Source organism: Canis aureus, chromosome 14, assembly GCF_053574225.1.
Source record: "Canis aureus isolate CA01 chromosome 14, VMU_Caureus_v.1.0, whole genome shotgun sequence".
In the NCBI taxonomy this organism is placed as follows: domain Eukaryota; kingdom Metazoa; phylum Chordata; class Mammalia; order Carnivora; family Canidae; genus Canis; species Canis aureus.
In genome coordinates this window covers 49251867-49279156 of record NC_135624.1, presented here as the reverse complement: position 1 = coordinate 49279156, position 27290 = coordinate 49251867, and the positions used below count along the sequence as shown (strand labels likewise).

Genomic DNA, 27290 nt, shown 5'->3' with positions numbered 1-27290 from the left:
AAACACAGGTGGTTGCTCAGTCATGGGAGATAACTCTGGAACGACTTTATATAACACTAATGCTACCTGGAATCGTTCCTATGGGAGAAGGTGGGCTAAGAATTTATCTACCTTCTTAACAGTCTCCCTGCCTTTCATTGGCCTTAAAGTTTATTGTAAGAGGTGATACTACCCTAACAGGTGATGTTCTCTGGGTCCTATAGAAGAACATGAGAAAAGTCAAGAGTCTTCGTGAGACTAGTTGGTTGGACCTAGGCATGTTGCTGGTGTGTTTTCCACTGTGGTGGATATGATGGAGGCATGTCACCATTGTCCCCAGGGACGTTGGCAGCATGGGGATGAAGCAGCGCAGCAGTGGCCTAGACCTTCATTAAGCATGTGGCCAACTCTCAGGGGCAGCTGAATCTTTGGAAGTATATAAATATATCTGGTATGCCAGGCTTTCTTCTAAATAGAAGCATAGTTTTGGAGAGGAAGGTAATAAAGTAGTAATAAATATAATAGTAGAGCAAATATAGACTACTTTATAGATTATAAAGTGGCCATCTCATTTGTTCTGAGGTATGAGCTAAAAATCTGAGGTGAGGTATGTGGTATTATCCTCCTTTTTACCAAGAACTTGAGGCCCCAAAATGGTCAAATGCCTCACTACAGTTAAGGGGTACGGTGAGGCTTAAATTATACCCTGTCATCCTGTGCCTTTCAGGAAATGAGATGTTTACTTTCTGAACTATACTAGTGCATTTTCATCCAAGTACTAACCAGGCCCGACCCTGCTTAGCTTCCGAGATCAGACGAGATCGGGTGCGTTCAGGCTGGTATGGCCGTAGACACTAGTGCATTTTCAAAAGAGGGAGAAAATAGTATTATCTTTCAGTTAATTTCTGTAAAATGGGATCAGTGGAGCTCTAGAAAGACTTTCTAAGACAAATTTCTGCTCGACTACCACTGAACCCAGAATTTAACCATTATAGAGTCATTTCACTTCCTCTAAGATTCTGTTTTTTTCTTTTAAAATGAGGGATTCTCCTGGAAGAATTTAGCCATCCAGTGATTCATTTTGCATAGGAGGAGTGCCTCATTTTACTGATGGGCAGGAGGCCAATGAGTTCTGATACAGGTGGGGCCTCCCTGCCTCAGGGAGGGGCAAAGTCAGAGAAAGGAGAGACCACTAAAGTCAGATTCGCTGCCTTCATGATGGTACCTTTGGGTCCTCACTCTGACTTTAGGCCTTCTTTGGAATTTGTCCAAACTTCTCCTCCAAGCAGAGAGCATCGTAATTGCTTCTGAATAAGATGGTCCAGCCTGCTGAGATTTTTGCTGGGATGCTTTCGAGGAGAGGGGGCTCTGGGGCCTTGTCCCAGATCCACCGAGCTTGCAGGTTTCTGCAGGCAAGTCATGGGTGTAAGCAGCGCTGCTTTGTTACTGGGATTTCCCTGTCACTGGTCACTCTCATAAAGGAGCTTGAGGCCTTGGACGGCACAGCATCTTTTTTTTTTTTTTTTTCTTACTTCCCATCAACTGATATGAAATATTTGGAAATAGTATTTAAGATATCTGTTCTGGTTTTTACAGACAACCTTTAAACTGACCTCTTTTACTGCTGCCTTCGCCACCTTTCTCTCCCTCCTCCTCATTCAGTAGTCTTTGCTTTGCTCTGTGGAACCTGAAAGTCAAATTCTATCACAGGCTTGGAGGTGCAGTATCACATTCTCCATTAAGATAGCTAAAATTTATATTTTCATCTTCTCATATATCTCCTAGTTTGCCAAAATGTTACTCCTTTGCTGGAGTCAGCAAAATGACATCATTTCAGTTGTCTGCTAAGAGTTGCAAAATTGTTGCTTAGCCAAATTGAAAAGAAAGCAAGCAAGCAAGGAAGGAAGAAAAGGGGGGGAGGGGAGGAGAGAAAAGATGAGTTCTCAGATAATATATACATCCTATAGACTATTTTGTTATTAGAGGCAGAATTTACTGAGAGCTCCAGCAAAGAATGGACACGTTGAGTTGGTGCTGATTGGAAGAGTGCGAATATTTTTATACAAGCTTCAGAAAGCCCAGCGTTGACCTGTTTTTATTATTTTTATTGGCTCCCTTGATGATAGACAAACTGGCCTAACCTGGGGCCAACAGAGCCAGCAGGAAATTTAGGTCACGGATAGTTGCATTTTAAAAACTCCAGTTTTTAGAGGCTTCTCAATCATTGTAATTGATTGATGATAACATGGCAAAGAGAGCTCTTAAATCATGAAAGGTGGCCCAGTAAAGACAAACGGCTGGAGATTTTGTTGGATGCACAGTTCCCAACTCCCTATGGTGTTCTGTTCTGCTTTTCTGAAGAAGTAGTTTGTCCCTCATTTCTGCAACTTATGGCCCAGCTGGCCTGTTTACAGAAAACAGCCTCTTAAACTTGGCAGTTCTGTTTGAAGCACAGTGTAACATCATTTCCCAGGAGATGGGGAAGAAAACAGTACAAAAAAAAAAAAGTTTATATCCCTCCTAAAACACATGTGTGTTTTAAACTCAACAGCCATTGAAAGTTGTTCTTTTTGTCTTTCTCTGAAATCAAGGCCTTCGCCTTTCCTGCTAGCCCAAGTGAAGTCGTAACTGAATTAGATGATTTGATAACTCCTGTAAGCTTCTTACAGGTTCCTGCTCTTGCTTTGGATAAATGCTAATCTGTAATAAGAACTCCAAGTAGATAGCTCTGTTCTTCCCAGGATACAGGAAGTGTGGCCCGGTGTAATGGCATTTTTAAAAGGTTTTATTGAAGTAAAATGTCATACACAAAAGTACAGCTCAACGAATTTTTACTAACTGAAGACATCTGTGAAATCAGCGCCCAGATCAAGAAACAGACTATTACCAGCAACCGTGGAAGCCCCCGCTTTTGCTGCCTCCCAGTGACTCCCTCCTTCCCATGGACAGGGACTTCTAAAAACATAGATTAGTTTTCCCTGGTTTTTGTATTTTACATAAATGGAATCATTCAATATGGCCTTTTTCTCTGGCCTTTTTCATCCAACATTGTATTTGTGAGAGTCAACCATTTGTTGTCTTAGGAGAATGTGGATCACTCTTTATAGTTGTGATGTAGTATTATTCCGCTGTGTGACCATGCCATGACTTTTCTGTGATGGCATTTTTAGTGGGAGAGAACGTTTGTAGGAGCTATTTCACTGCCTCCGAGGACTTCATCATTTTTCAGTGCCGAGGGGTCATTCGCCCCACAGACACAGAATGCCATTTAGCGGCAAGTGGCCCTTACAGGGATAAATTCGGGCAAATACATTCATACTTTGAAATTAGACTCTCTGGGCTACTTTACACTGCCTATTCTTTCTATGAAGCCTTTTCGGTACACTCTCTTAACTTTTTCATGCATCACTCGTGCCATCATTTTGCTCACTCCAGAATCCTTCGTTTCATGCTGGGCCCCTTTCTCACCATCCCGAGCTTAGACATCCCCCTTTCTGAAATACTTACATCTGTCCCCTTCTTATCCTCCAATCCCACCCTCTCCGTCATCTCCTTTGAATCACCTCCTTTTACTCTGAACTTCCTTCCAAAAACATTGGAGTAATTCTACATTCATCTCTTCTCTCACACGGTGTATTCAGTCCATCAGCAAATTGTGCTGGATTTAGCTTCACAGTATTTCTGGACTCCACCAATCCACACCACCTGCAATGTGCCAACTGCAGAGCAAGCCCCATAACTTAGGTTACTGATTGCCTCCTAACCGTCTCCCTGCTTCTGTCCTGGCCCCTCACACTCTGTTCTCTTCGCCACACCCTGCATGATAGCCTTTTACAACACCTTTCTGATTTATACCATTCCTTTGCTTCATCTGGAAAGGAAAGCAGCAGTTCTAACAGCGGGCCGCGTGGCTCTGAGTCATCTGTGTTCTTCTCTGCCCCATCTTACCACCTTCCCATTTATCTTGTGAAAGGAACTGAGCCTGTCCATACTAAGGTCTACATCATTAATCTACCACTTTCTTTCTGCTGCTCCTCATCTGAAGCCCACGCTGTAGCCCCGATCTACTGCCTTTAATTCAGCAGCCCCCGGAGACCACTCCTGCCATCTTTGGTGACTTCAGCATCTGATTCATTTTGTTGCGTATCTCTCCAGTGCATCCTGTCCTTTTCTTCACGTAGTTGCAGATACATGTGGAAAGGTAGGCTGTTTGTGCAGGATACCCTGGGTTAACAGCTACACAGAACCGGAGGTCTTGCCCGGTGGTCTGCCTGCCCTGGGTGCCCCCCAGCTGTCACAGGGCTTGGAGTGGGAGGTAAACATGGCATGGTGACACCCTAAATGAGAAATACTGCCTTAACATTTGTGGCCAAAACTACATATCCCTCTACCAGAGGAATTTAAACCTGGAATGAGGTTCTGGAGCCTGTCCTGTACCTTTTTGGGAGATTCTAAGGAGTTGCAAGTCAGTAAATCACCTGTGACTTATCTCATCTGCTGGGTTCCCTTGATGATTTGTTTTAGTCAGAATCCTGGTATCATACTCGGTCTCAAGGGTCTGGATTTGCTTTCCCCATAAATTCAGGATTCCCTGTGACCAGGAAACCCTGGAGGAGGAGATGCATAGTAGCCAGATACAGGTTCTGGAGAAAGACAGTCCTGAGTTGGATCCCAATTCAGCTGTTCACTAGCTGCTGTCCTTGACAAGCAACCTTTCTCATCCTCATTTTCTGCCTCTGAAATAATCATGCCTGTGTTACAGGGTAATCAGGAAGATTAAATGAGATAATCTATAATTACATCTTTGTAAGTGTTCATTTCTCTTATTCTGGGGTCAGCTGCTTCATTATAGAGGTAATGTTCAAAGGAGTGAATTAAGTGCTGGAGATAGCTTTTGGAATAAGACGTGATTCTTGCCACCAAGGATTATTCAGTACTAGAAGGGAGCTAGACATAAATAATTCAATTCAGTTTGATAGAGCCATGGTAGAGGGAAAAAGAGGCTTCTCCAGGATCACAGTAGGCACATTTTACACATCTAGGGAAGCTCTGAGGAGATGACGCTTGAGTTGAATCATGAAACCAGGTAGAGAAGAGGGAAGAGAACATTCTAGGCAGAGAGATAAGCACAGAGGCAAATGCTAGTAGTTCAGCAAAGCTGAAGAATCACCTGTAAGGAAAGTATTCATGATGGGCGAGGCTGAACAGATATGTGGGCTATGAAGGTAAAGACAAAACAGAATTGTGCATGTCATATTAAAGGCGTGATCTTGAAGGCAGTAGAAAGCATAACATAATTTTAAAGAGATTAAATTTTTGGTTTAAAATGAGATAAATCATGGCTAGAGATAATGGTAGTTACAATTTAGGGCATCGAGGAAGGAACAGAGGAGACGGAGATAAAAAGTCATGAGGACTTGGTGGCTGATTCGATGTGGCAGGGACAAGAGAGAGCTTCAGTAGAGCGCAGGGTTCCATCTTGGTCAAATGGAAGAAGAGTGGCACCAGAAAACAGGATAGGGAATGCAGAAGAAAGAGCAGATTTGGCAGTAAAAACCTTCATTTCAAAAAAAACCCTTCATTTCACTTTTACATATGTTGAGTTAAATTTGCAGATGAGGGGCACCTGGGTGGTGCAGTCACTTAACCATCTGTCTCTTGATTTTTCACTTGAGTTGTGATCTTGGAGTCATGAGATCGAACCAAGTCAGGCTCCACAATCAGCGAGGAGTCTGCTTAAGACTCTCTGCTCTACCTCTGCCCCTCCCATTGGTGCACTGCCTCTTTAAAATAAACAAATAAATCTTTTTAAAAAATGTGTAGATGAGATATATAAGTGGAAAAGTCCAACAGACAGTTGACTTTATGGGTAGGGAACAGAGAAGAGAGATTTGGTTGGAGATACAAGTTTATGAGTTATATTAGTATCCAGATTAAGGTGAGAAACTGAAGGAATCTAGGATTACAGTGACTCCAACAGGATATTTCATTTCCTATACACACGGCTGTCTGGAAGTTGTTAGGTGATCCTGTCCAGATGCCACTCAAATGTGGTCCACGGACCAGCAGCCTTGGTATCATCTGAGAACTTGTAGGACGTACAGAATCTTTGGGCTCTATCCCAAACCTAGTGAATCAGCATCGGTGCTCAACAGGTAATCCACAGGCACATTACATTTTTAGAAGCTCTGATTTAAAGAAGCACACTGCTCTGCTTTCCTCCAAAGAACACAGTTGAAGCAAGCCTGCCACTACTTTATCTGTGTTTTAGCCACAAGGAGGGGAAAAGAGAGTAGAAAATGATGAACTTTCTTTTTAAGTTGATGATTATTGGTATTTACCATATTAGAAATTAAAACTGAGAAAATTTTAATTTATTTCTAATTCCTTTAAAAGTAACAAACCCGTTACATGCTAACGTAAATATTTTTATGAAAAATAACTATACTTCCAAAACAAAAAAGAGTAAGCAAGAATGGCATTGGTTTATATTTTTGCAAATCTCTTTAATGTCTCACTGAGCAGAAAACAGCTGGATCTTCATATTTGCCTCCTCACTCAGTACGCTGCCATATGTTGTTTTGGTTGAAGGTTATGAAGAAAATCCAGCCTCGTGCAGATACATAGTTGGAAAAGGGAGGGATATTTTGATACAAACAGTGATTTCTTAAGGGTAAATTGTAATGTGGAATCTGAAACCATACCACTGAGCTTTTTGTGCTCTTTTACATTAAAATCCACTGGTCTACCATGTATTTTGGATAGATATTCTGTCTATTCTTGATTTCTTACATCATATCTTGGTCATTTGCAATATTGGCTCACTGAGTTATATAGATCTTCCAAATGTTGACACAATTCATTATGCAATTGAAAATAATCACATTTTTAATGTCACCATTGATCTCATCAGAAAAATGTTTAAGTACAGAGAATCTGCCAGTGGCCGACATAAGTTTTCCAAAATTTGAATTTTTGTTTAAAAGCCAGAATTTTATCATTGGCAATAAATATGTCAGTTGTTTTTCTTGAAGGAACAAGATTACTTTGTTCATTTTTGAGAAAATGTTTGCCAAATATCTGAGTCTTAATAATAGCAATTTCTCTGTCATTCTTTCAAGTAACAATGGTTTTACATGACAGAAATAATTAGTTCAGTTCACAACCCAAATAATTGCATAGATGTTTTTCCTTGAGTTAACCATTGTGCTTTAGGATAGCGGAGAAATGCTTTATGCATAGTTCCTACTTTGTTACACAACATATTAAAGAGACATTCATTTAAGGCTTGAGGTTTTGTAAGATTAATAATTTTTACTGGTTCATCAATGGCATTCTTACGTGAATTAGGCTTTTAAGAAATTCCATCTGTGGATACATAGTATAATGGTAAAGAGTACAGTGACTGCTAGCATAGTTTGGAGCCATTTTCTTTGTTCTGTTAAGACACCAGCAATCTTACCTACCGTTATTTTTGCGCTATTAGTGAGAATGTCAACACGGTAATGTGAAAAAGGCAAAGAATGTTCTAGTAGCGTTAAAAAAAATAGTTTTGACATCCTGAAAAGACCACCGGGATCTTGGGTCTATAGACCACATCTTGAAAACCACTGTCTTAATGATTATTCGGAGCTTGATGAATATTAGCTTATATGAGATTGCATGGTTTGGGACTAATTCTAGAAAAAAATTGTTAAGTAGCAAATTTTAAATTTGGTGTGTCTCTCTGCTCTCCCTTTTTGCGATACCCCTGAATGCACTCCCCAGCACTGTCCCTTTGGGACAGATGGAATGAGTGCCACCGAGGTACCTATTCATGCTTGCTCTGTTTGCTTAATTAGTCCTTTGGCAAGTATTGATGGGGCCTTGCCATGTACCAGGTTCTTTGTCTGGGCTCTGGGTCCTGATGCGGAGCTTGTCATGCCCTCCCTCACAAAACCACTTGTATTCATTTCCTATTGCTGTTGTAGTGAAGCAAAACAAACCTAGAAGCTTAAAACAGCATAAGTGTACCATCTTACACTCTGTAGGTCAGAAGTCCAACACCGGTCTCACTAGACAAAAATTGAGGTGTTGAGGGGGCACCTGGGCGGCTCAGTCAGTTAAGTGTCTGCTTTCAGCTCAGGCATGATCCCGGGGTCCTGGGATGGAGCCCCATGTTGGGGGTCCCTGCTCGGTGGGGAGCCTGCTTCTCCCTCTTCCTCTGCCCCTCCCACTGCTTGTGCGAGCACACGCTCTCTCTGTCTCTGTCTCTCTCTCTCTCTCTCAAATAAATAAAAAAGCAAAATCATTTTAAAAAAATTGAGGTGTTGGCAGTGCTGCATTCCTTTTTGGAGGCTCTAGGGGAACATGTATCTCCTCCCATTTTCTGGTCTAGACACCCCTGCGTTCCTTGGCTTGTGGCCCCCTTCCTCCACCTTCACAGCTGGCAGCATTGCGCTTCTCTCTGACCATAGCCAGGACAGGGTCTCTACTTTAGGGATTCTTGTGAGTAGACTGGGCCCACCAGGTCATGCAGGATAATCTCCGTCGCAAGATCTGTAACCGCAATCACATTGGCAAAGTCTGCCGTATTTGCTTATAACATATTCATATTCTGGGTGTTAGAGTGTGGGCCTTTTTCAAGGGTCATTACTCTACCTACCAAACACTCTTAGTAAGTGTATGTTAAATAGTTGCTGAAGGAATGAAAAAAGGTTCTTATCCTATTGGTCGTTTCCCAGAACTTTGCTCCTCCCTGAGATGATAGTCGATGGTGTAAGACTCAGTTGAATTACCATCTCTTCCAGGACTTGGTGTCCCTCTGGTGTGTTTCCACAGGGGACAAAAACATCTAAAGGATTTACTGCATCTCCCCTACTGTTTACTCGTACCCCTGCTCACCTGTAAGCTCCTGGAATCTTGTGTCTTGCCTTGTTCTTTGTATGCCCAGAGTGTAGCCCGGTGCCTGGCCCTTAGTATGTACCCAGTAAACATTTTTTAAAGAATTAAGGAGTGCATCAGTGAATTAGCCCCACATATACCAAGGTACGTTGGTGTATTTTTGCATTTTGCCTGAGGGCATATATAGAATTTCCCCCAAAGAAGCAGAGTGGCCTTAATCCTGGGAATTTAAAGGATGACAAGGAAGGCAAGTGAGGTTTTGGGGCCAAAGAGCCTTCGACACTCCCTCCCCTCGCTGGCAGCACTCCATAAGCCTGTGAGCGGAGACTGAGCTGAACCTTGGAGGAGCTGCAGAGATGGGTTCTCCAGCAGTATGGTAGAGTGGCTTCGAGTTTCACTGAGGGCCTGCAGGCGACCCCTCAGAGGAGCAGGTGAGGAACGAGCCCTGCCTTGCTAGGCAGCCACCAGGAAGATGGCCTGTTGGCCCCTCAGGCCTGCAGATGTAGCCAGCATAGAGCCCGACTCTGACTTCACCGAGGTGCTTTAATTCAGCCAAAAAAGAAAAAGGCTTTTCTAAAGACAACATGCATTTTACAGAGAGCCTTTTGTATGGAGTTACTGGGGACTCATTCAAAAATAACATGAGCTCCAGACTGCAGAATTTAAAAAAAAAAATAAAAAGTTTCTGTCACTGTAGACACAGCTCTAGTTTTCCACCTCCTACTGGTTGGCCCGTTTATATCAAAATGAATGAGAAATTTAATCCCTGGTACTTTATAAAGAAGTCTTTTTTTTTTTTTTTTTTTTGCTTTGGTTGTGGTTTGCTCTGTGTGTGCTTTTTTCATGGCAGTGTTTAATAATGTTTATATTGCCTTTAACCTTTGACTAACTTTACAGTTAAGTTCCCAGATGTGGTGTCACATCCACCACTTGCAGGCTGCTCCTCCCTCCTTTGAGACTATGAGCTTCTTATTCCTAGAAGGTCTCTCGATCCCTACCACTCCTCTTAATCTCTCCTACCGGCTAAGCAGGGAGTCCAGGGGGTAGTAGGCAGTAGTGGTGGTAGGCATTTAATATTTATCAGAGGCTGTGCACCAGGCAGTGTGCTTTGTGATTTACTTCTGTTATTAGCTCTCGAGAGCAACCTTATGTTGTCTGGCCTCAAATGTAAGGTAAAGTGTTTTCCCCAAAATCAACCCTCAGAACACAGGGAGTCCTTTTACATTTGGGTCCTTACAAAGACTGCCCCATTGTGGGGACTCCTGTCTTATAAACCACGAAGTAGTTTGAGTAATTGCCCCAATATGAAAATGAGTACTTGAGGGGTTACTTAATACACAGACATTTGTGGTATTTTGTCCATTTTACAGGTGACGAAACTGAGTCTTGGAGAAGTTAAGTTGCCCGAGTTCACACAACTTATTAAGGGCTACAGCCAGTTCCCAGGCAGATAATTTTACTCCTATAGCCTCATTATATATCCTCCCCAGATTCTTTCAGCCTTAAAAAGGTTTCAATCTAGGTCGTTTCCTTCTTCTCATTGAGGTTTCATTCTAAGAGCAGAGAGTGTTGGAAAATGGAAATGCATCCAGTCTGGAGCCATGCTTTTGTGGAGAGTACTAGGGGGGTCTAGTTGGCTTTCTAAGCCAAGGTGTGTAGGATTCCCTCCTGTTCGTCCTTGCCAGACGATCCCCCTGCCTCCCTTTGCTGTTGCCGGGAAGTTCATTGCTTCCAGTTGGTCCCTTACCTTGGCTGATGGCTCCATTTGTGAGGAGTTCTGATGCTATCAGCTGGAACCGTCTTTCCTGGAATTTTCAGTCTGACAGAAGGAGATCCCAAAGTACCTGGATTTGTCTCTTCTTATCTTCCCTTCCCTCAACTTTGCTTCCTCTCTCCTCCCCTCCCCATCTTGCCAATAAATATTTTAGTCTAGATTATTTTTAGATGTATAGAAAAGTTGTCAGGATAGTACAGGGGGTTCTGTATATCTCTCACCTTATTGTTAAAATCTTACAATACTGTCATACATTTGTCAAAATGAAGAAGCCAATATTGGTTCACTATTAACTATAGACTCCAGACTTTATTCTGATTTCACTATTCCCCTCGCCTGCCCCTCATGCTCTTCCTCTGTCCCAGGATCCCATTACATTTTGTCATTAGTCACATCTGGTGTGTGCTACTTTTTTAGTCTTCCCTTATTTTTTATGACTTGACAGTTTCAAGGAGTACTAGTTAGGCATTTTGTAGAATGTTCTTTAATTAGGATATATCTGTTATTTTTGTTGTGGGAATATGGGATTGGGAGAAACATACCACAAAAGTGAAGTGCCATTCTCATCACATCGTATCAAGGATGCATGATATCATTTGACTTATCACTGGTGATGTTAATGTTGATCTTCTAAGATAAAATTCTCCTCCCTCCTTTTTCCATACACAGTTTTTTAGAAGCAAGTCATTATGTGCAGCTCACACTCAAGAAGTGGGGGCATTAAACTCTACCTCCGTTAGGGGACAACATTTATGTAAGTTATTTGGAATTCTTCTGAAAGGAACATTTATCTCTTCTCCTACATTTATTCATTCATTCATTCATTCATTCAATCACTTATTTATATCAGTATGGGGCGAAGCACATTTGTTTGTCTTGGGGTTATAATCCGTTACTATTTTATTTTCTTACACAAATTGTTTCAGTTTTGCCCACTGGAAGGCCTTCCAGTTGTTTCCTGTGTCCTGTTGACATTACTCATCCTTTTGTTTTTTAAGGACTTACTTTCCATCACAACAAGATCTTCCAATTTCTTCTTATATTTCCCCTGTCTCATTCCTAGAATTGGCCATTTCTCTGAGAACCCTGATTCCTTTTATTTGCAAATGATATTAGAAACCAAGATCTGACTACTGGGTGTGCTCATTGCTACCAGGGTGTCATTACTTCAAGATCCTCTCGGTGGCAGAACTAGGAAATAGATGTATGTATATCAGCCCATGTCATACAAATACCTATGATATTTCCATATCTACATTTGTTTCTGCAGTAAAACTTTTCTTTTCTGAGCATTTATATTTTTCTGTTTAGCCAACAATGAAATGTGATTCACTGCTACAGTCACCAATGGTAATGGCCATCTTCTGGTCAGATCATGTCATTTTAGAGACAAAGAGATCCTGAGGAATCCTATGAAGTTAAGGAGCTAGTTAGTGGTACAGACAAGTTTGGAATCTGGGCATTTGAAATGGAGTCTTTATTTCCACAACATCTCATGCCTATTTAAGACTTATAAGTATTCTTGGCTTTGTATTCAATTCAATAATTAGCTTTTGGGAATGCTTTAAGCAGATTAGAATGTAATTTTATAAATAAATTTATAAATTTTATAAATTAGAATTAATTTTATAAAATTACAAATTTTATAAATGTGCAGAGCCATTACCTAGCTGACAGAGGTCTGCTAGAGGGTCACTAATGAGGGAGTTTGTTCTCCAGGAAAAATATTAGATCAAAACTTGAAAATGATGCTTACATGGCCAGATGTTAGTAGACGAATCTTTTCAAATGATTATGATGATCATTCTATCATATTTTACTTTTTGTGACTATCTTTTAAAAAATCCTTTTGGGGGATCCTTGGGTGGCGCAGCGGTTTGGCGCCTGCCTTTGGCCCAGGGCATGATCCTGGAGACCTGGGATCGAATCCCACGTCGGGCTCCCACTGCATGGAGCCTGCTTCTCCCTCTGCCTATGTCTCTGCCTCTCTCTCTCTCTCTCTGTGACTATCATAAATAGATAAAAAAAATAAAAATAAAAATAAAAAATCCTTTTGGTCTTGGAAGAGAATCAATCATAGGGCTCCTATAGGATACTTGATGTACATACCTGGTTTTTAGAAATGGGATATAAAGCAATGAAGGAATCTGCTTAATGTTATCCAAAATGTTGGTGATAGGGTAAAAAGGAAAAATGAGAGCTGCAGCCCCCATGGCCTCACTTCTAACAGGCCAACCACACAGCTCCTTTATTTTAAATTGCTCTTGGCAGCTTGTAAAGCAAAGAATACTTAAATGTTTTTCTCCAGAGACTCCTGAGGCGGTAGGACAGTCCTAGGATGACTTCAAACGTTTCAGCCATTTCCTTTGAGAAGTGGGTGTGTTTACACTTGGTAAATTGTGTCTTGTCACCATGTAACAGTAAAATCTTCCTGTTCTTTTCCATCTGTACCTATTCATTCCAGAGACTTATCATTTTGTTTTTGTTTGGTGCATTGTGAACATCCAAGACTTTTAGTGGACATAAATGGTAACAGCTGTTTTTCATGTACTAAATAATATAATTGTGAACCTTAACCTTGAGATGATATATCCAAATTTTTCCAGGTGTGGAAATGACTTGACTAGAAAAGTTCGTTTTGGGGTAGTCATCCCAATAAAGAATCACATCCAGCTGCTTGCCATCAACTTCATTCAAAGAGCATTTCTATAGGCCATTTTATTTTTTAAATTCCAACACTCCCTTCTTAACTTCGCCTTTCCTCTTTAAAATAGTATATTTTCATACACCTAAACATACCCACACCCTACAGTCTCATCTTCCTTGTTTCCTGCTTTATTCCTCTCCATAGCCCTTATCACCATCTACTATATTATATATTTTGCTTCTTCAGCTTTTTAATTATCTGCTTCACCCAACTAGAATGTAAGCTCTTTGAGAGCAAGGGATTTGTTTTGTTCACTGCTGTATCCCTAGACCCAGTGTAGTACCTAGATCATAGTAGGTCCTCAACGAACCCTTCTAAATGAATGACATGAAAGTTGCAGTTATGATCATTTGGCCCCTGATTTTAATATAAATACAAATAGTCGAGTTTTATTTTATAGGATTATTTTATCTTATAAGTGAAATTAAACGCATACTTATTTTTTATTTTTAAAGATTTTATTTATTCACTCATGAGAGACACACACAGAGAGAGAGAGAGAGAGAGAGAGGTGCAGAGACACAGGCAGAGGGAGAAGCAGGCTCCATGCAGGGAGCCTGACACAGGACTTGATCCCAGGACTCCAGAATCATGCCCTGGGCTGAAGGCAGGCACTTAACCGCTGAGCCACCCAGGGATCCCCTAAAATACATATTTAAAATGAGAATTTATTCACCAAAAATCTCAGAATTTGTATGAGACATGGTATAGTTACTTAGACGTTATGCAGTTACTCCAGAAATGCAATGCTCTTATCACATGCAAGGAATTTTGAAATTAGTGGAAGAACTAAAAGGAAACATTTTTTAAGTTTTTAAAAAAAAAAATATTTTATTTATTTATTCATGAGAGACACAGGCAGAGGGAGAAGCAGGCTCCATGCAGAGAGCCCAATGTGGGACTCAATCCCAGGACCCTGGGATCACCACCTGAGCCAAAGGCCGACGCTCAACCACTGAGCCACCCAGGAGCCCCCCTTTTTAAGTTTTAAAGTAAATTACCTTCAGTTTCACCCAAAGATATCTTGAGCCCTACGTGATATTGCCCAGTTTGATCCCTTAGTCTGTTCACCAGGTTTAGCAGAAAATGATTGTTCATTGTTATAACAACAAAAAAAAACCTATGATCCAGTAATCACACTATTGGATATTTACCCAAACAATAAAAAAGCACTAATTTGAAAGGATATATGCACCCTTATATTTATTGCAGCATTATTTACAATAGCCAAATTATGGAAGCAGCCCAAGTGTTCCTCAAAAGATGAATGGATAAAGAAGTCATGTATATATACAACAGAATATTACTCAGCCATAAAAAAGAATGAAATTTTACCATTTGCAATGACATGGATGGAGCTAGAGGGTATTTTTATGCTAAGCAAAGTAAGTCAGTCAGAGAAAGACAAATACCATATGATTCATTCAGATGTGGACTTTAAGAAACAAAACACAGGAAAAAAAAAGAAGAAGAAAACCGAAAAACCAGACTCTAGCTGTAGAGAACAAACTGATGTTTCCTGAGGGAATGTGGGTGAAATAGGTGGTGGAGATTAAGGAGTGCATTTTTCATGATAAGCACTGAGTAATGTATAAAATTGTTGAATTACTGCTTTGTACTCCTGAAACTAACACTGTTTGTTAACTGTATTGGAATTGAAATTTAAAAATTTTTTAAATAAATTAAAATTAAAACAAACTTGATTTTAAAATAAAATCTATTCTGATATTTGCCAAAATGGAGAATATGAAAAAGAATATACTGTGAAATTGGAGGGAATTCCTCCAAAAGAATGTCAGCATTTGTTTGGATATATAGATGCTGACATGTTTTTATGTCATATCACTTTAAATATGTCATTTTTAAATCATATTGCTTAAAAATGCATTTTTAAAATGTAAAACCTCTGGTATCTGAAGTACTTCACACTTATTAAACTAGTGGGCTCTTATTTGTTTCAGCAATATGTAAGAGAATGTAAAAGTGTCTACAGCTTCATTAGTTGTGTTATAAACTAGATCACACCAGTCAACCTACTGCCAAATTTCTTGCAGCATTCTCTCCAGGACAAGAAACAGACAAATAAAAAGCAGTCTAGTCGGTGAACATCACAAACTTGTTTGCAAGCTATCTTTGGACTGGTGCAGGACATTAATCATGTCTTTGTACAAGAATGATCTATTTTCCTATTACTACCTTTAATTTCAGAGCATTGGGGAGTCGACAATGTCTGTTGTGTTAAATCAGCTGCTGCCCATGATTAAGCCTTTGAACCAGAGGACCAAGGATGACTACAGCCCTGAAGAGCTGTTGATCCTCCTGATATATGTTTACTCTGTCAGTGGAGAGTTCACAGTGGACAAAGACCTGGGAGAAGCTGATGAAAAAGTGAAGGAAGCATTGGCTCGGGTCTTTTGTGAAGAATCTGAGTTGTCACCTTTGCTACAAAAAATCACAGGTGGGTGTTTAATAAAAAATACAGGATGTAAACATCACTGATACTGAAAAGGTTTAAAAGTAAAGGCATTTTAGGAAGAGGATGTAACCATCTTCTTTGGAGTTGTTTGGAATTTTATGAGGCCTGATGAATGCTAGCCAGCCTTTAGGATTAGAGATTTTCATTGTAGGTTTTTTTTTCCCCCAGTTGTAGTGAAATTGCCTTCTAGTTGCTTGTCGAAGATCCTATTTTTAGAGCCTTGTTAAAATAGCAAAAGTCTCATAGGGTGTAATATCTTTAAGAACAAATAAAATGTACAACCTATTCAAAGGGCTTTTGTTGACATATTTTCTTTGAGATTGTCATTCAAACTTAAAACACACACACACACACACACACACACACACAAAGCTGTTCCCTAAGATTAATGTTATGCTATGTCATAAGATTGAAAATTGCAATTTCCAAGAATACTCTCATATTTTTTACTTCTTGTATTTCATTTTGAATCTGAATTAAGTGTGGTATCCCAAATAATATCCAAACATGCCAGTAAAGTAGGCGGTACTGATTTGGGAAAAGCATCTAGTTAAATATCATAAAATCTAACCATTTTTACTTTTAGTAAGAACTGTGGTGTAACTCACAGAGACATTCATTTGTGTTTTTCTTATTGAACTCCTTATTGTTTATATTTTGGGCAAAATTTATTTCCGTTAATATGGATTGAGCCCAGATCTGTTTAAGAATGAGAAATGTGGAGCTTACATGCAAAATTTAAATACTCTGAAAACATTACCTAGCTCCGATTCATTCGTGAATGCATGTGTGTGTGTGTAGGTGTGTGTAGACCTCAGCATTCAGGAAGGCTCCACTGAGGCACGTTCCGTATTTTCCAGCGTCTCCTCCTGTTGCCTGCTGTGCCTCCCTGAAGGGAGTGTCTGGATCACTGAGACAGAGGCTGCGTGGCTGGCCACCTAGGTGCCCCATGCCTGTGTGCTGGCCTTCGTGCCCACGGTGACCTTTCCTATGTTTGCTTATGGAAAATGAAACCCTGATGAGATGGAAACCGAATGAAGTTTCCAGAAAAATGAAGCATTTCCTTGCTTCATCTAGAACCTATTTGCCAACTAAAAACCTGCTGAAGGAAAACTTGTGGAATTTGCTTCCATTTCATTAGGTTACAGCACTATATGCGATTGCGTGTGTTTGTTCGGCTATAAGTGGATATAGACTTCGAAAGGTTTAATATAGTTTATGCAGTGCTTCGAACAGTAATTTGATTCAAAGTAGATTCAAATGCTGGGAGAATTTAATTAGAATTATTCTTAAAATGCATAATTTCAGAAACAGACAACAAAGATGATTTGTTTTAGCCGAGGTTCTTTGGATGGCTTTTCTGTAACGCTATGATGTTACTGTATTATTTCGGGAATTGAAGTCATGCTGGAAGAGTCTTCATTTAATACTAGCTCAAGGTGTTTATTGACCTAGCATTTCACTCTTTATTACTTTCTGTGTTTGCAATTGCTTAGGATATTGCATTCTCTTGCTTTTAGATGTGATTTCACATTTAAAAACACTTCCATACACTCATGTTTATATCAGGAAAATTAGTAAGTTTAACAAACAAAGCTTAAAAAAATGAGAATTTGTGGAAAGCTTAGTATATTTAAAAACTTGAGAGGCATCTTATGATTATTTTGTAATATAAAGTATACATTCCTACCAAGATTAACTTTGGATGTATAGTTTAAACAGGGTGGACACGATGCGCTACTTAAATTTGACGTAAGTGAACCTACCAGTGGAATACATGTGCCTTGATCCACCTCCATGGACACCAAAAGAACTTTATTTCTGAAGATAGACTTTTATTTGGCCATAGACATACCCCTGTTAAGTACGTTGGAAAGTCAAATGTCTCGATAAGTAGGATTTATGTTTCCAGTGAGCTGCTGACGCAACTGTTTACATCTCAGGACAGAGAGCACTAGGATGGTGTTGGGGTAGCAGTGACTCGATCTTGTAGAACAAGGGGGGATAGTCCATCATATCCTGGAAGACTTGAATCACCTTCCTAGTGCCTGGCCCATTGTGAAACTAGGTTAGCCTGGCTTTACCATGAACTTGTGCACAGTGTTGGGTTGATGTGATTCCAGTTTCTGGTCATGGCTCACCTACCTGTTCCTGAGTGGCGGAATTTGTTTCATGCCTTGTACACACCTTGGGGTGGATGAAATTTGGTTTAAAAGTATTATTGAAAACAAGCAGTTAATCAGTAGAATTCCACTCATTATACTTTTACTAATCTAAATGTTCATAGAACCAAGGAGATAATACTTTTTCTGTACTGAATATTCAAGCATGTGATCATCACCCAAAAGTAAAAAAGGATCAGAATTTGAACCCAGGCGTTCTGGTCCTGGAGCCCAGATCTTTAAAACCTACCATCAGCTCACTTCCATAACGATTGCATTTAATATATTTTATGACTTAACACGTGCTTACACTTACTGTTTGTTGTATGCTGTGCATGCTCAGCCATTCCGTCATGTTTGTATTTTACAAACAGTAAATAATATTAATACTTGGGTAATATTGTAGATATCACCTGTTCTTTTTACTCTGTCTATAGTAGCTACTTATGTTTCCTCATACTTTCCTGTTTTTGTGCATGTATTCTCTTTGTTTCTGCATTGCTTTTAAGAAATTAAAATATTGGGATCCCTGGGTGGCGCAGCGGTTTAGCGCCTGCCTTTGGCTCAGGGCGCGATCCTGGAGACCCGGGATCAAATCCGACGTCAGGCTCCCGGTGCATGGAGCCTGCTTCTCCCTCTGCCTATGTCTCTGCCTCTCTCTCTCACTCTCTCTCTCTCAGTGTGTGAGACTATCGTAAATAAATAAAATTAAAAAAAAAGAAATTAAAATATTATTTCTAGTCACTGTAATCTATTGGTTGTCTGACTTTCCAAAATAGGTGTAGCAAAATTCTTTTTAAAATTATTTTTATTTCAATAATATCTCTTGACAATAATTGCCCTGTGTTTAAAATTCTTACTTCCTTTTTATTTGTTGAATATATAATTTACTTTTGGCAATTTCTTTCATTTCTCCCTATTCTTCCCTTTTATGGAAAGGACAGTGAACAATTGTAATTGGCAAAACAAACTAGAACTTAAGCATGGTCAACAGCAGCATACTATTTTCCTTTTGATAGCTAATTTTATGGAGAACGGTGGGCAAAAAAACCTCTCTTTTCTACTCATACAAAATGACAAGTGCTGGTTCTCTGGGTGTCAAGGATAGGAGTTGTAAAAAGAGAATTGGTATGACCTGAAAATGTCATTGACTGTGCTTTCTCAGTCTTGCTAAGTTCAAAGAGAGTATCGGTTTCCATATACGTTAGTGTTTGCATAGCAGTCACAAGAGAAAACCAAGGAAAGCCATTTGAACTTTCTTCAGAGAATGAAAAAAATTCTAATTTTAAAAATTTGTGTAAACTTGGAATCTCATGATACAAGGGGGTGTATATCAGATAAAGCATAAAGCTTAGATGTAGAAATTCTTGATGCAAAAGTCCTGGCTCTGTCATTTCCTAGCAGAGTTTGTCAGTCTTCATATCATCCACCTTTAAACGTTGATAGTAAACATAAGTGCCATATTGATGACCACTCAATGACTTTACTGAAAATAAGATGATATTATCTGTGTGAGCTAAGTTCCAATCCATACACACTGTAAATCTTCTTCTATGGCTGTTGTTCTTTTGATAGCATCTAGCTGTCATGTCGGGCAGCGCTTCCCAGCTTTATTCACATCGTTACACCCATAGACAATGAGTACATTTGCATAGTATACTCAGGTAACTGGACAGAACTTTCTGGTCAGAAGCAACCAGCCCTGGGGCTTTGCCCACTCCAAGCGCTACCTACCTAACCTGTAAACTGAAGTGAAACAGCTTGGCACACATGTAACCTATTAGGAGCAAATCAGATCTCGAGGGTGTGTTGGTCAGAAGGTTCTGGAACCAGAAAACAAGGAGAACAAAACTTGCATGTAGTTTTGACACCCAAAACTATTTTGGAAAAATTTATTTTTGGTAAACAGCTTTTATATTACTCATTGATTTATGTCTCTGGATTTTTATGTCTTTAAAGAAAGGTCAGTAGGGACTAGATCTGTTGAGTTTAGTGTAAAGCTAGGGAATGAGTGATTCAAAGTATCTAAAAAAAATCTGTACTTCAAGATAGAGGCATGCTAATACCATGGAAACTATATTTATATTTATTACACTCTTATTCTTCTTCCTGTTGATAATTTGGGATTATCACTTACTGTATCATTGTATAAGGGTTACACCTGGATATAGGTAGTGGGAAATTAACCAAATTAATTTAACAAACAGGGATTTATTTTTTTTCTCAGCCGGAAGTTCAGAGACAGGCAGCAAAACTCATGCTCTTTCCAATGTCTTCCTTCCTTCCTTCCTTCCTTCCTTCCTTCCTTCCTTCCTTCCTTCCTTCCTTCCTTCCTTCCTTCCTTCCTTCCTTCCTTCCTTATGGTTTTGTCACCATGGTCATGAGGTGGGTACCCCTCCTTGACTTATTATGTCCATGCTTCACACAATAAAGAAAGAAAGTTGAAAGTAAAAGGCATATACTAACAGAGTCTGCCCTTTTTTGTATTAGGAAAACAATAACATTTCTCCTGTCCTACTTTAATTGTTGGCTAGAAGTGAGTTTCATGACCACCTCTGGCTCCTAGAGAATTTAAATATTTTTAACTGGGCATATATTTATCATGAACAAAGTCAAGGTTCTGTTAGAAGACAGAAGATGAGAATGAATAGTAGGTAAAAAAACAAGAACCAAAAAACAAACTTGTATTAAACTTGCTATAATTATCATTTTAGGCTTCCCTGACAGGGAGAGTTCTAAGGCAAGATAGTATACTATGAGGTGGAGTGATGCCCAAGGTACTTTAATTTTACAGTTATAATATTGAAGTTTCTTTTATAGGATATGCTGAAATAATGTGCTATTATGTGCTAGTATCACTGGACTTACATCACAAATATTTTCAATCGATCAATATTTATTGGAGATGTCTCCACACTTGCTGTTACTCTAGGGTCTTGAGGCATAGAACCCCTAGGGACAATGGTGGTGGAATGTAAAAGCTCTAAGCACAGGATTAGGAATTGTGTATCTGGGTTTTAGTTCTGACTCTGGATCTTAGTAGTTGTGTGATCTTGAGTAAGTCATTTAACTTCGCTGATTCACAGTTTCCTCATAAGTCAAGTAGGGATAGTAATGATAGTACCAAACTCATGAGATAAAATCTTCAGTGTGCTTGGTGCAGACCCTGGTGCATATGCTGTCAGTGTTTGTTCTCTACATCATTATCATTATTTTTATCATCATTGGTATTTTGTTGCCATGAAGCATTGGAAAAATAATAGTTAATAACATCATTATTATAGTATCTGATATTTCTGAATAATATGACAGTGTTTAAAGCACTTTCATACCCAGTATCTCCTTTGATCTGAAACAGATATGTGAGTCTGAGCCCATAGCTTACATGTCTAAAAAATATGCCCCAAACTCAAATGAAATATATATATATATAGTGCTGTGTTCTGAGATCATTTTTTTTAAAGATTTTATTTATTTATTTATGAGAGACACAGAAAGGCAGAGGGAGAAACAGGCTCCATGTGAGGAGCCCAAGGTGGGACTCGATTCCAGGACGGCGGGATCATGCCCTGAGCCTAAGGCAGACACTCAACTGCTGAGCCACCCAGGCACACCTGTTTGAGATAATTTATTCACATAACTTACTGCTAATGTTTCAAACATGGTTTGGGACAGAGCGTCTAACATGGTATCTAAATTTGGAAACAGTAGAGTTGTAGTTGTCACACTATGTTACCATTTTTTCCATGGTGATTCCTTTCCTAATAAACCTTTTGTCTTTAGGCAAAACCCAGGTACACTTTTGGTAGGTCCCATAGTTTCCAAGATTTTTATAAGTGTAAGGGCTCATAAGGCATACGTTATTATGTTTTATGGTTAGAAAGGCTATCAACAGTTATCCAGTCTATTCACTTTGCACATGAGAAAATCAAGGTCCTGAAATGCTGATTGACTTGCCTCAAATCACCAACCAACAGCCAGTTCGTGGATAGGACTGGAGTCTGTGTTTCCTAATTAACAGGCCAGAATTCTTTTTACCTGGCTAGTGATTCCCAACTTTTTGGCTCATGCATCCCTAGGAAAATACAGGATTTAGAGCAAAAGGTTCACAGCTCCATGTGTGCTTTATGCATCATCTATAAACTATTACTCTTCACATATAAATATGCAAGTTTCTATAGATACCATTATGATTTATAAATTGTAAATTCATTTAAAGATATTGTTGAAGTTATAAAATATTTTTCCTAGTATCTTTCAATTAAGAAATATCAAAAGCATGATTATATAGCATCCTCAGACTTTAAGTACGTTTGGAACCATGTGTTACAATAGGAGTCTCAAACTCAAGTGTTTATGGGGTCCAGCACGTAATATAAGTAAAGTGGTTCAGTTACAGAAAAACAACGTTGAAAATGTGATGACAATTAGCAAAGGATATTCAGTCTTAGTAGAGAGGGTGATAGGGCATGGGAGGGATGATGTCAAGCTGGGGATCCTCTGACTGTTGCCAGGAGATCACGAATCTGACACTCCAATCTCTCAAGAAACCAGGAATATTATTTTTTAATACAGTATGAAGAGCAGGTTTTGTGGGAGAAATGTTACATAAGTTCTCCTGTGAAGATGGTATTTTTCTTGCTAACTGTATGGTTGTGCTTCCTTTACCACATAATTCACAGGACTTTTGCATAAAATAGTGGCAGGATGCCTGTTCCTCTAACTGGAATAATCAGAAGTTCACATTGATTTGGGTAAAATTCATAAATTATCTTCATGGCAGACCATGATTTTTTTTTGGGGGGGTGACCATGATTTTTTACATTCTCTTCAACTTTGTTAGTGTTTCACTTCAAGGGATCTTGTTTCCTAAGGTTTGTTTTTGTTTTTTTTTGTTTTTGTTTTGTTTTTTTTCTCTATCCCTTCTTATGTTCCAAGGCCCTTTTTAGGATCAATCACATAAGACAAATGAGGAAAGGCAGGTCCAGTTTGGAAAGCATTGTTCTTAAGGACACTAGGAGGATAAACGTAGTCTAGTGAGCTCTTGACTAGTTCCCTTGCATCCCCTACAGGAAAACGTAATAGAGGAGAGTCTCTTCATCCATTTTGAATGAGGAGGCAGTTGAGAATTTGTTTTTCAGTGGGTTGTGGTAGGTACCTCATGGTACTGTCAGGTCCACTTTCCAAATGGAAAGCATTTTTGGGCCCTTATCCATAGAGAAACAAAGCCACATTCTACAACCAACAGTAAAAATCTAGTTGCAATGATTTATGTCAGCTTTCCTCTTTTGAAAAGCTCAGGTAAACACAGACCATATAAAATTATTATTGCCATTTGTGTCTGCCACTTTATTATAAAAACTTTCATCTCTGTTACCACAAGGCATAGATGCTTTATTATGTTAGTAGAGATATGTCTTTCAAACAAAGCATTTTTCATGGTTGGCCAAGTACTTTTCCCAGCCTTGTAGAAAGTTGGTCTTCTTAGTAAAATATGAAGTACTTCCAAACAGAAAATTGTAAAAGATGAGGATCCAATAAGAAATTCTTCTCTTATGCTTCCTTTACTGTATTACCCTGCATTCTTTCCTCATCTCACAGGTTTGCCTCAGTAATTAATCAAATTTCAGACTGTGCAGATCTGCAGATTATTGCTCCTGAGGGCACTATTCCAATTGAAAAACAGTTTTCAAAATTTTAAAACTCTTTCCCTGGAGAAGTTGTTCCTTAGACCTTAAGTATCCCTCCTAGTTTGGCAATGACAAGGCTGTTGCTGTGGTAACTGGAAGAGTGATCCTAAAAGCTTGTTACCAACCTTCATGTTACCCACACTTGAATGAAAACTTTAGCTCATTGCAATAGGTGACAGTGTACAAAACCATGATTACAGAATCCACCCACTCAGCTGGAGGAGTTCAGGAAGTACGATAAAATTTATTTTAGAAAGGATCCTACCTCATTTCTTGCTTCTAATTTATGGATTTTCAGTTATTGTGGCATTCCGATATTGGACTTTTTATTAAGGAGTACACCTTCAATTCTAGTGTTACAGATTTTTTTTTTCTTTTCTTTTTTTTTCTTTCCTTCTTTTTTTTTTTTTTTTTTTTTTTTTTTTTTTTTTTTTTTGGCTTCAGGGCTGCCAGAACAAAACAAAACAAAAAACAACTTTAAGACTGTTGTTTTCCATTATGGTTTGCAACACAGTTTGGTATAATAAGGTCTATTTTTCCTCTTGATTTCTAAGATTTCTGCTGGAAACTCTGATGAAGAACATATGTCTGCCCTAAATCTCTCCCATGAGAAATGTTGGAACTGTTACATTTAGTTTTACTGTCCAACATATTAAAATAGTTAACCACACCACATATTACAAAACTGCTATATCAAGTGAAGTTTAAAATATTTATTTCATATTTAAAATATATCACAGGCTGTGTAGAAAGATATTTAGATCTGCCTATTAAGGTAGCTAGCTAGTTAAGTAGTTTTGCTAGCATATTAAGGGTTCACTACAAATTACTTTCTCAAGTACTTAATTTTTCCATGTCACATGATAAAAATAATCATCCTTAAATAAGACACTAGAACAGATATTCTTGCGTTGGTATTTATATATGCACAACTGTATAAGATATACTGTGCATATCACTAATTTTTGTGTCTGCACATGATGTCAATATTAATTGTTAATATGACAGATGTAGATTAATTATTGCTGATTCTTATTAATTGCACATTACATGTGGTATAAATTTCTCAATCATGAAAGGAAAAAGTAGAGTGCATGGAATACAAGAATAGTTTTCTTGAACATATAGCTATGGATGAAATAGGAGAGATGGGGTGATGTAGGTGAAGAGAGTACAACTGTGGGGGGGTGCTAATTTTTACTCCTAAATATGCCCATATCATAAAGCTAGTATGAAGGTTAAAAGACAAAAATAGTAAAAATAAGTACGATCATAGTGATTAATTAATGGATAGTCAAGATAAAAATGTTAAATATGACATTAAAAACATGAAATGGAGAGGGAGGAAAGTAAAAATGTTGAGTTTTAGAATAGGATCAAACTTAAGTTGTTATCAACTTAAGTAGACTGTTATATGTAAGTCTCATGGTAACCACAAAGCAAATCCTATAGTAAATACATAGAAGATGAAGAGAAAGGAATATAAACATACCTTTGAAGAAATTCACTAAACAACAAAGGAAGATACCAAGAGAAGATGACAGGAACAAAAAGGAGCTACAAAAATAGTCAACAAACAATGAACAAAAAAATGGCAATAAGTAATACCTATGAATTAGTACTTTAAGTGCAAATGAACTAAATTCTCCAGTTAAAAGACATAGAGTAGCTGAATGGATTAAAAAAAAAAAAAAAGACCCATCTGTAGGCTGCCTATAAGAGACTCATTTTAGATGTAAGGACATGCACAGACTGGAAATGAAAGCAATGGAAAAAGATATTCCATGCAAATGGTAGTGAAAGACAGCTGGAATAACTCTATTTATATCAAACCAAATAGACTTTAGAACAAACTTTAAAGACACAAAGATGGACTTAGATAATGATAAATAGGTCAGTCCAACAAGAGGATATAACATTTGTAAATATTTATGTACCTGACATAGATGCTCCTAAATAAACAAAGCAAATATTAACAGATCTAAATAGGGAGAAGTAAACATCAAAACATTAGTAGGGAATTTTAATACTCTACTTACATTAATAGATTATCCAGACAGAATATCAATAATATCAGCATTAAGTAACACTTTAGAACAGATGGACTTAACTGAAATATACAGAGCATTCCATCCAAAAGCAACAGAATACACATTATTCTCAAGTGCATATGGAACACTTTTCAAGGTAGATCACATGTTAAGCCACAAAACAAGTATTAATAAATTTAAGAGGATCAAAATCATATCAAGGATCTTTTCTAATCACAATGGCATGAAACAAGGTATGAAATCAATGACAGAGTACTAAAAAAATTGCAAATATGTAGAGATTAAATAACATGCTACTGAATAACTAGTGAGTCAATGAGGAAATCAAGGGAGAAATTAAAACAAAAACCCATAGGAGAAATTAAAAAAAAAAGAGAGAGACAAATGAAAATAATATATCAAAATTTGGGGGATACAGCAAAAACAGTTCTAAGGGGGAAGTTCATTGTGAAATAATTATGAAATAAGAAAAGCCTCAAACAACCTAATTTCACACCTTAAGGAGCTAGAAAAAGAAGAACAGGGACCCTTGGGTGCCTCAGTGGTTGAGCATCTGCCTGTGGCTCAGGTAATGATCCCAGAGTCCTGGGATCAAGTCCTTACACCTATGCCTCTGTGTCTCTCATGAATAAGTAAATAAAATCTTAAAAAAAAAAAAAAGAAGAAGAAGAAGAATGAAGTCCAAAATTAGTTGAACAAGAGAAATTAAAAAGAATAGAGTAAAAACAGATTAAAAAGACATTAGAGAAGAGCTGGTTCTTTGAAAAGCCTTTGACAAGCCTTTAGCTGGACTCACCAAGAAAAAAAAAAAAAAAGAACTCAAATAAAATCAGAAATGAGGGACACCTGGGTGTCTCAGCGGTTGAGCACCTGCCTTTGGCTCAGGGCATGATCCTAGAGTCCCGAGATCAAGTCCCACATCAGGCTCCCTGCATGGGACCTGCTTCTCCCTCTGCCTATATCTCTGTCTCTCTCTGTCTCTCATGAATAAATAAATAAAATCTTTAAAAAAAATCAGAAATGATAAAGGAGATGTTACAACCAATACTATAAAATACAAAGGAATGTAAAAGACGGCTATGAACAACTATATGCCAGAATTTGGAGAACCTAGAAGAAATGTATAAATTCCTAGAAACATACAGTTTACCAAGACTGAATCATGGTAAAGTAGAAAATTGGGACAGACCAATTATTAGTAAGGAGATTGAATCAAGGAGTAAGGAGTAAGGAGTCAAAAATCTCCCCCGAAACAAAAGTCCAGGAGCAAACAGCTTCACTGTTGATTTCTACCAAGCATTTGGAATTAATGCCAATCCTTCTCAAACTCTTCCAAAAAAAACAGAAGAGGAGGGAACTCTTCAAAACTAATTTTTCAAGGCACCCTGATACCAAAAGCAGACAAGGCCACTATAAGAAAAGAAAATTAAAGGCCAATATCCCCAATAAACTTAGATATAAAAATTCTCAACAGAATGTTAGCAAACTGAATTCACAATACATTAAAAGGATTGTATACCATTCTCAAGTGGATTTATTCCAGGAATGCAAGCGTGGTTCAACATCTT

At 38.5% G+C, this 27290-nt stretch overlaps 1 protein-coding gene across 5 annotated transcripts in view; it reads left to right on the top strand.

The window, feature by feature from the left end:
- Positions 1-27290, top strand: part of SCFD2 (sec1 family domain containing 2) — a 413781-nt gene that overhangs the window by 165056 nt on the left and 221435 nt on the right. For all 5 annotated transcript variants that reach the window (XR_013352219.1, XR_013352220.1, XR_013352221.1 and 2 more), the window contains exon 5: positions 15552-15801. Coding sequence is in view for 2 of the 5 variants with exons in the window: in XM_077847997.1 (XP_077704123.1) it covers positions 15552-15801 (250 nt within the window). In the remaining 3 variants the exon portion in view is untranslated. The remainder of the gene's footprint in view (positions 1-15551; positions 15802-27290) is intronic.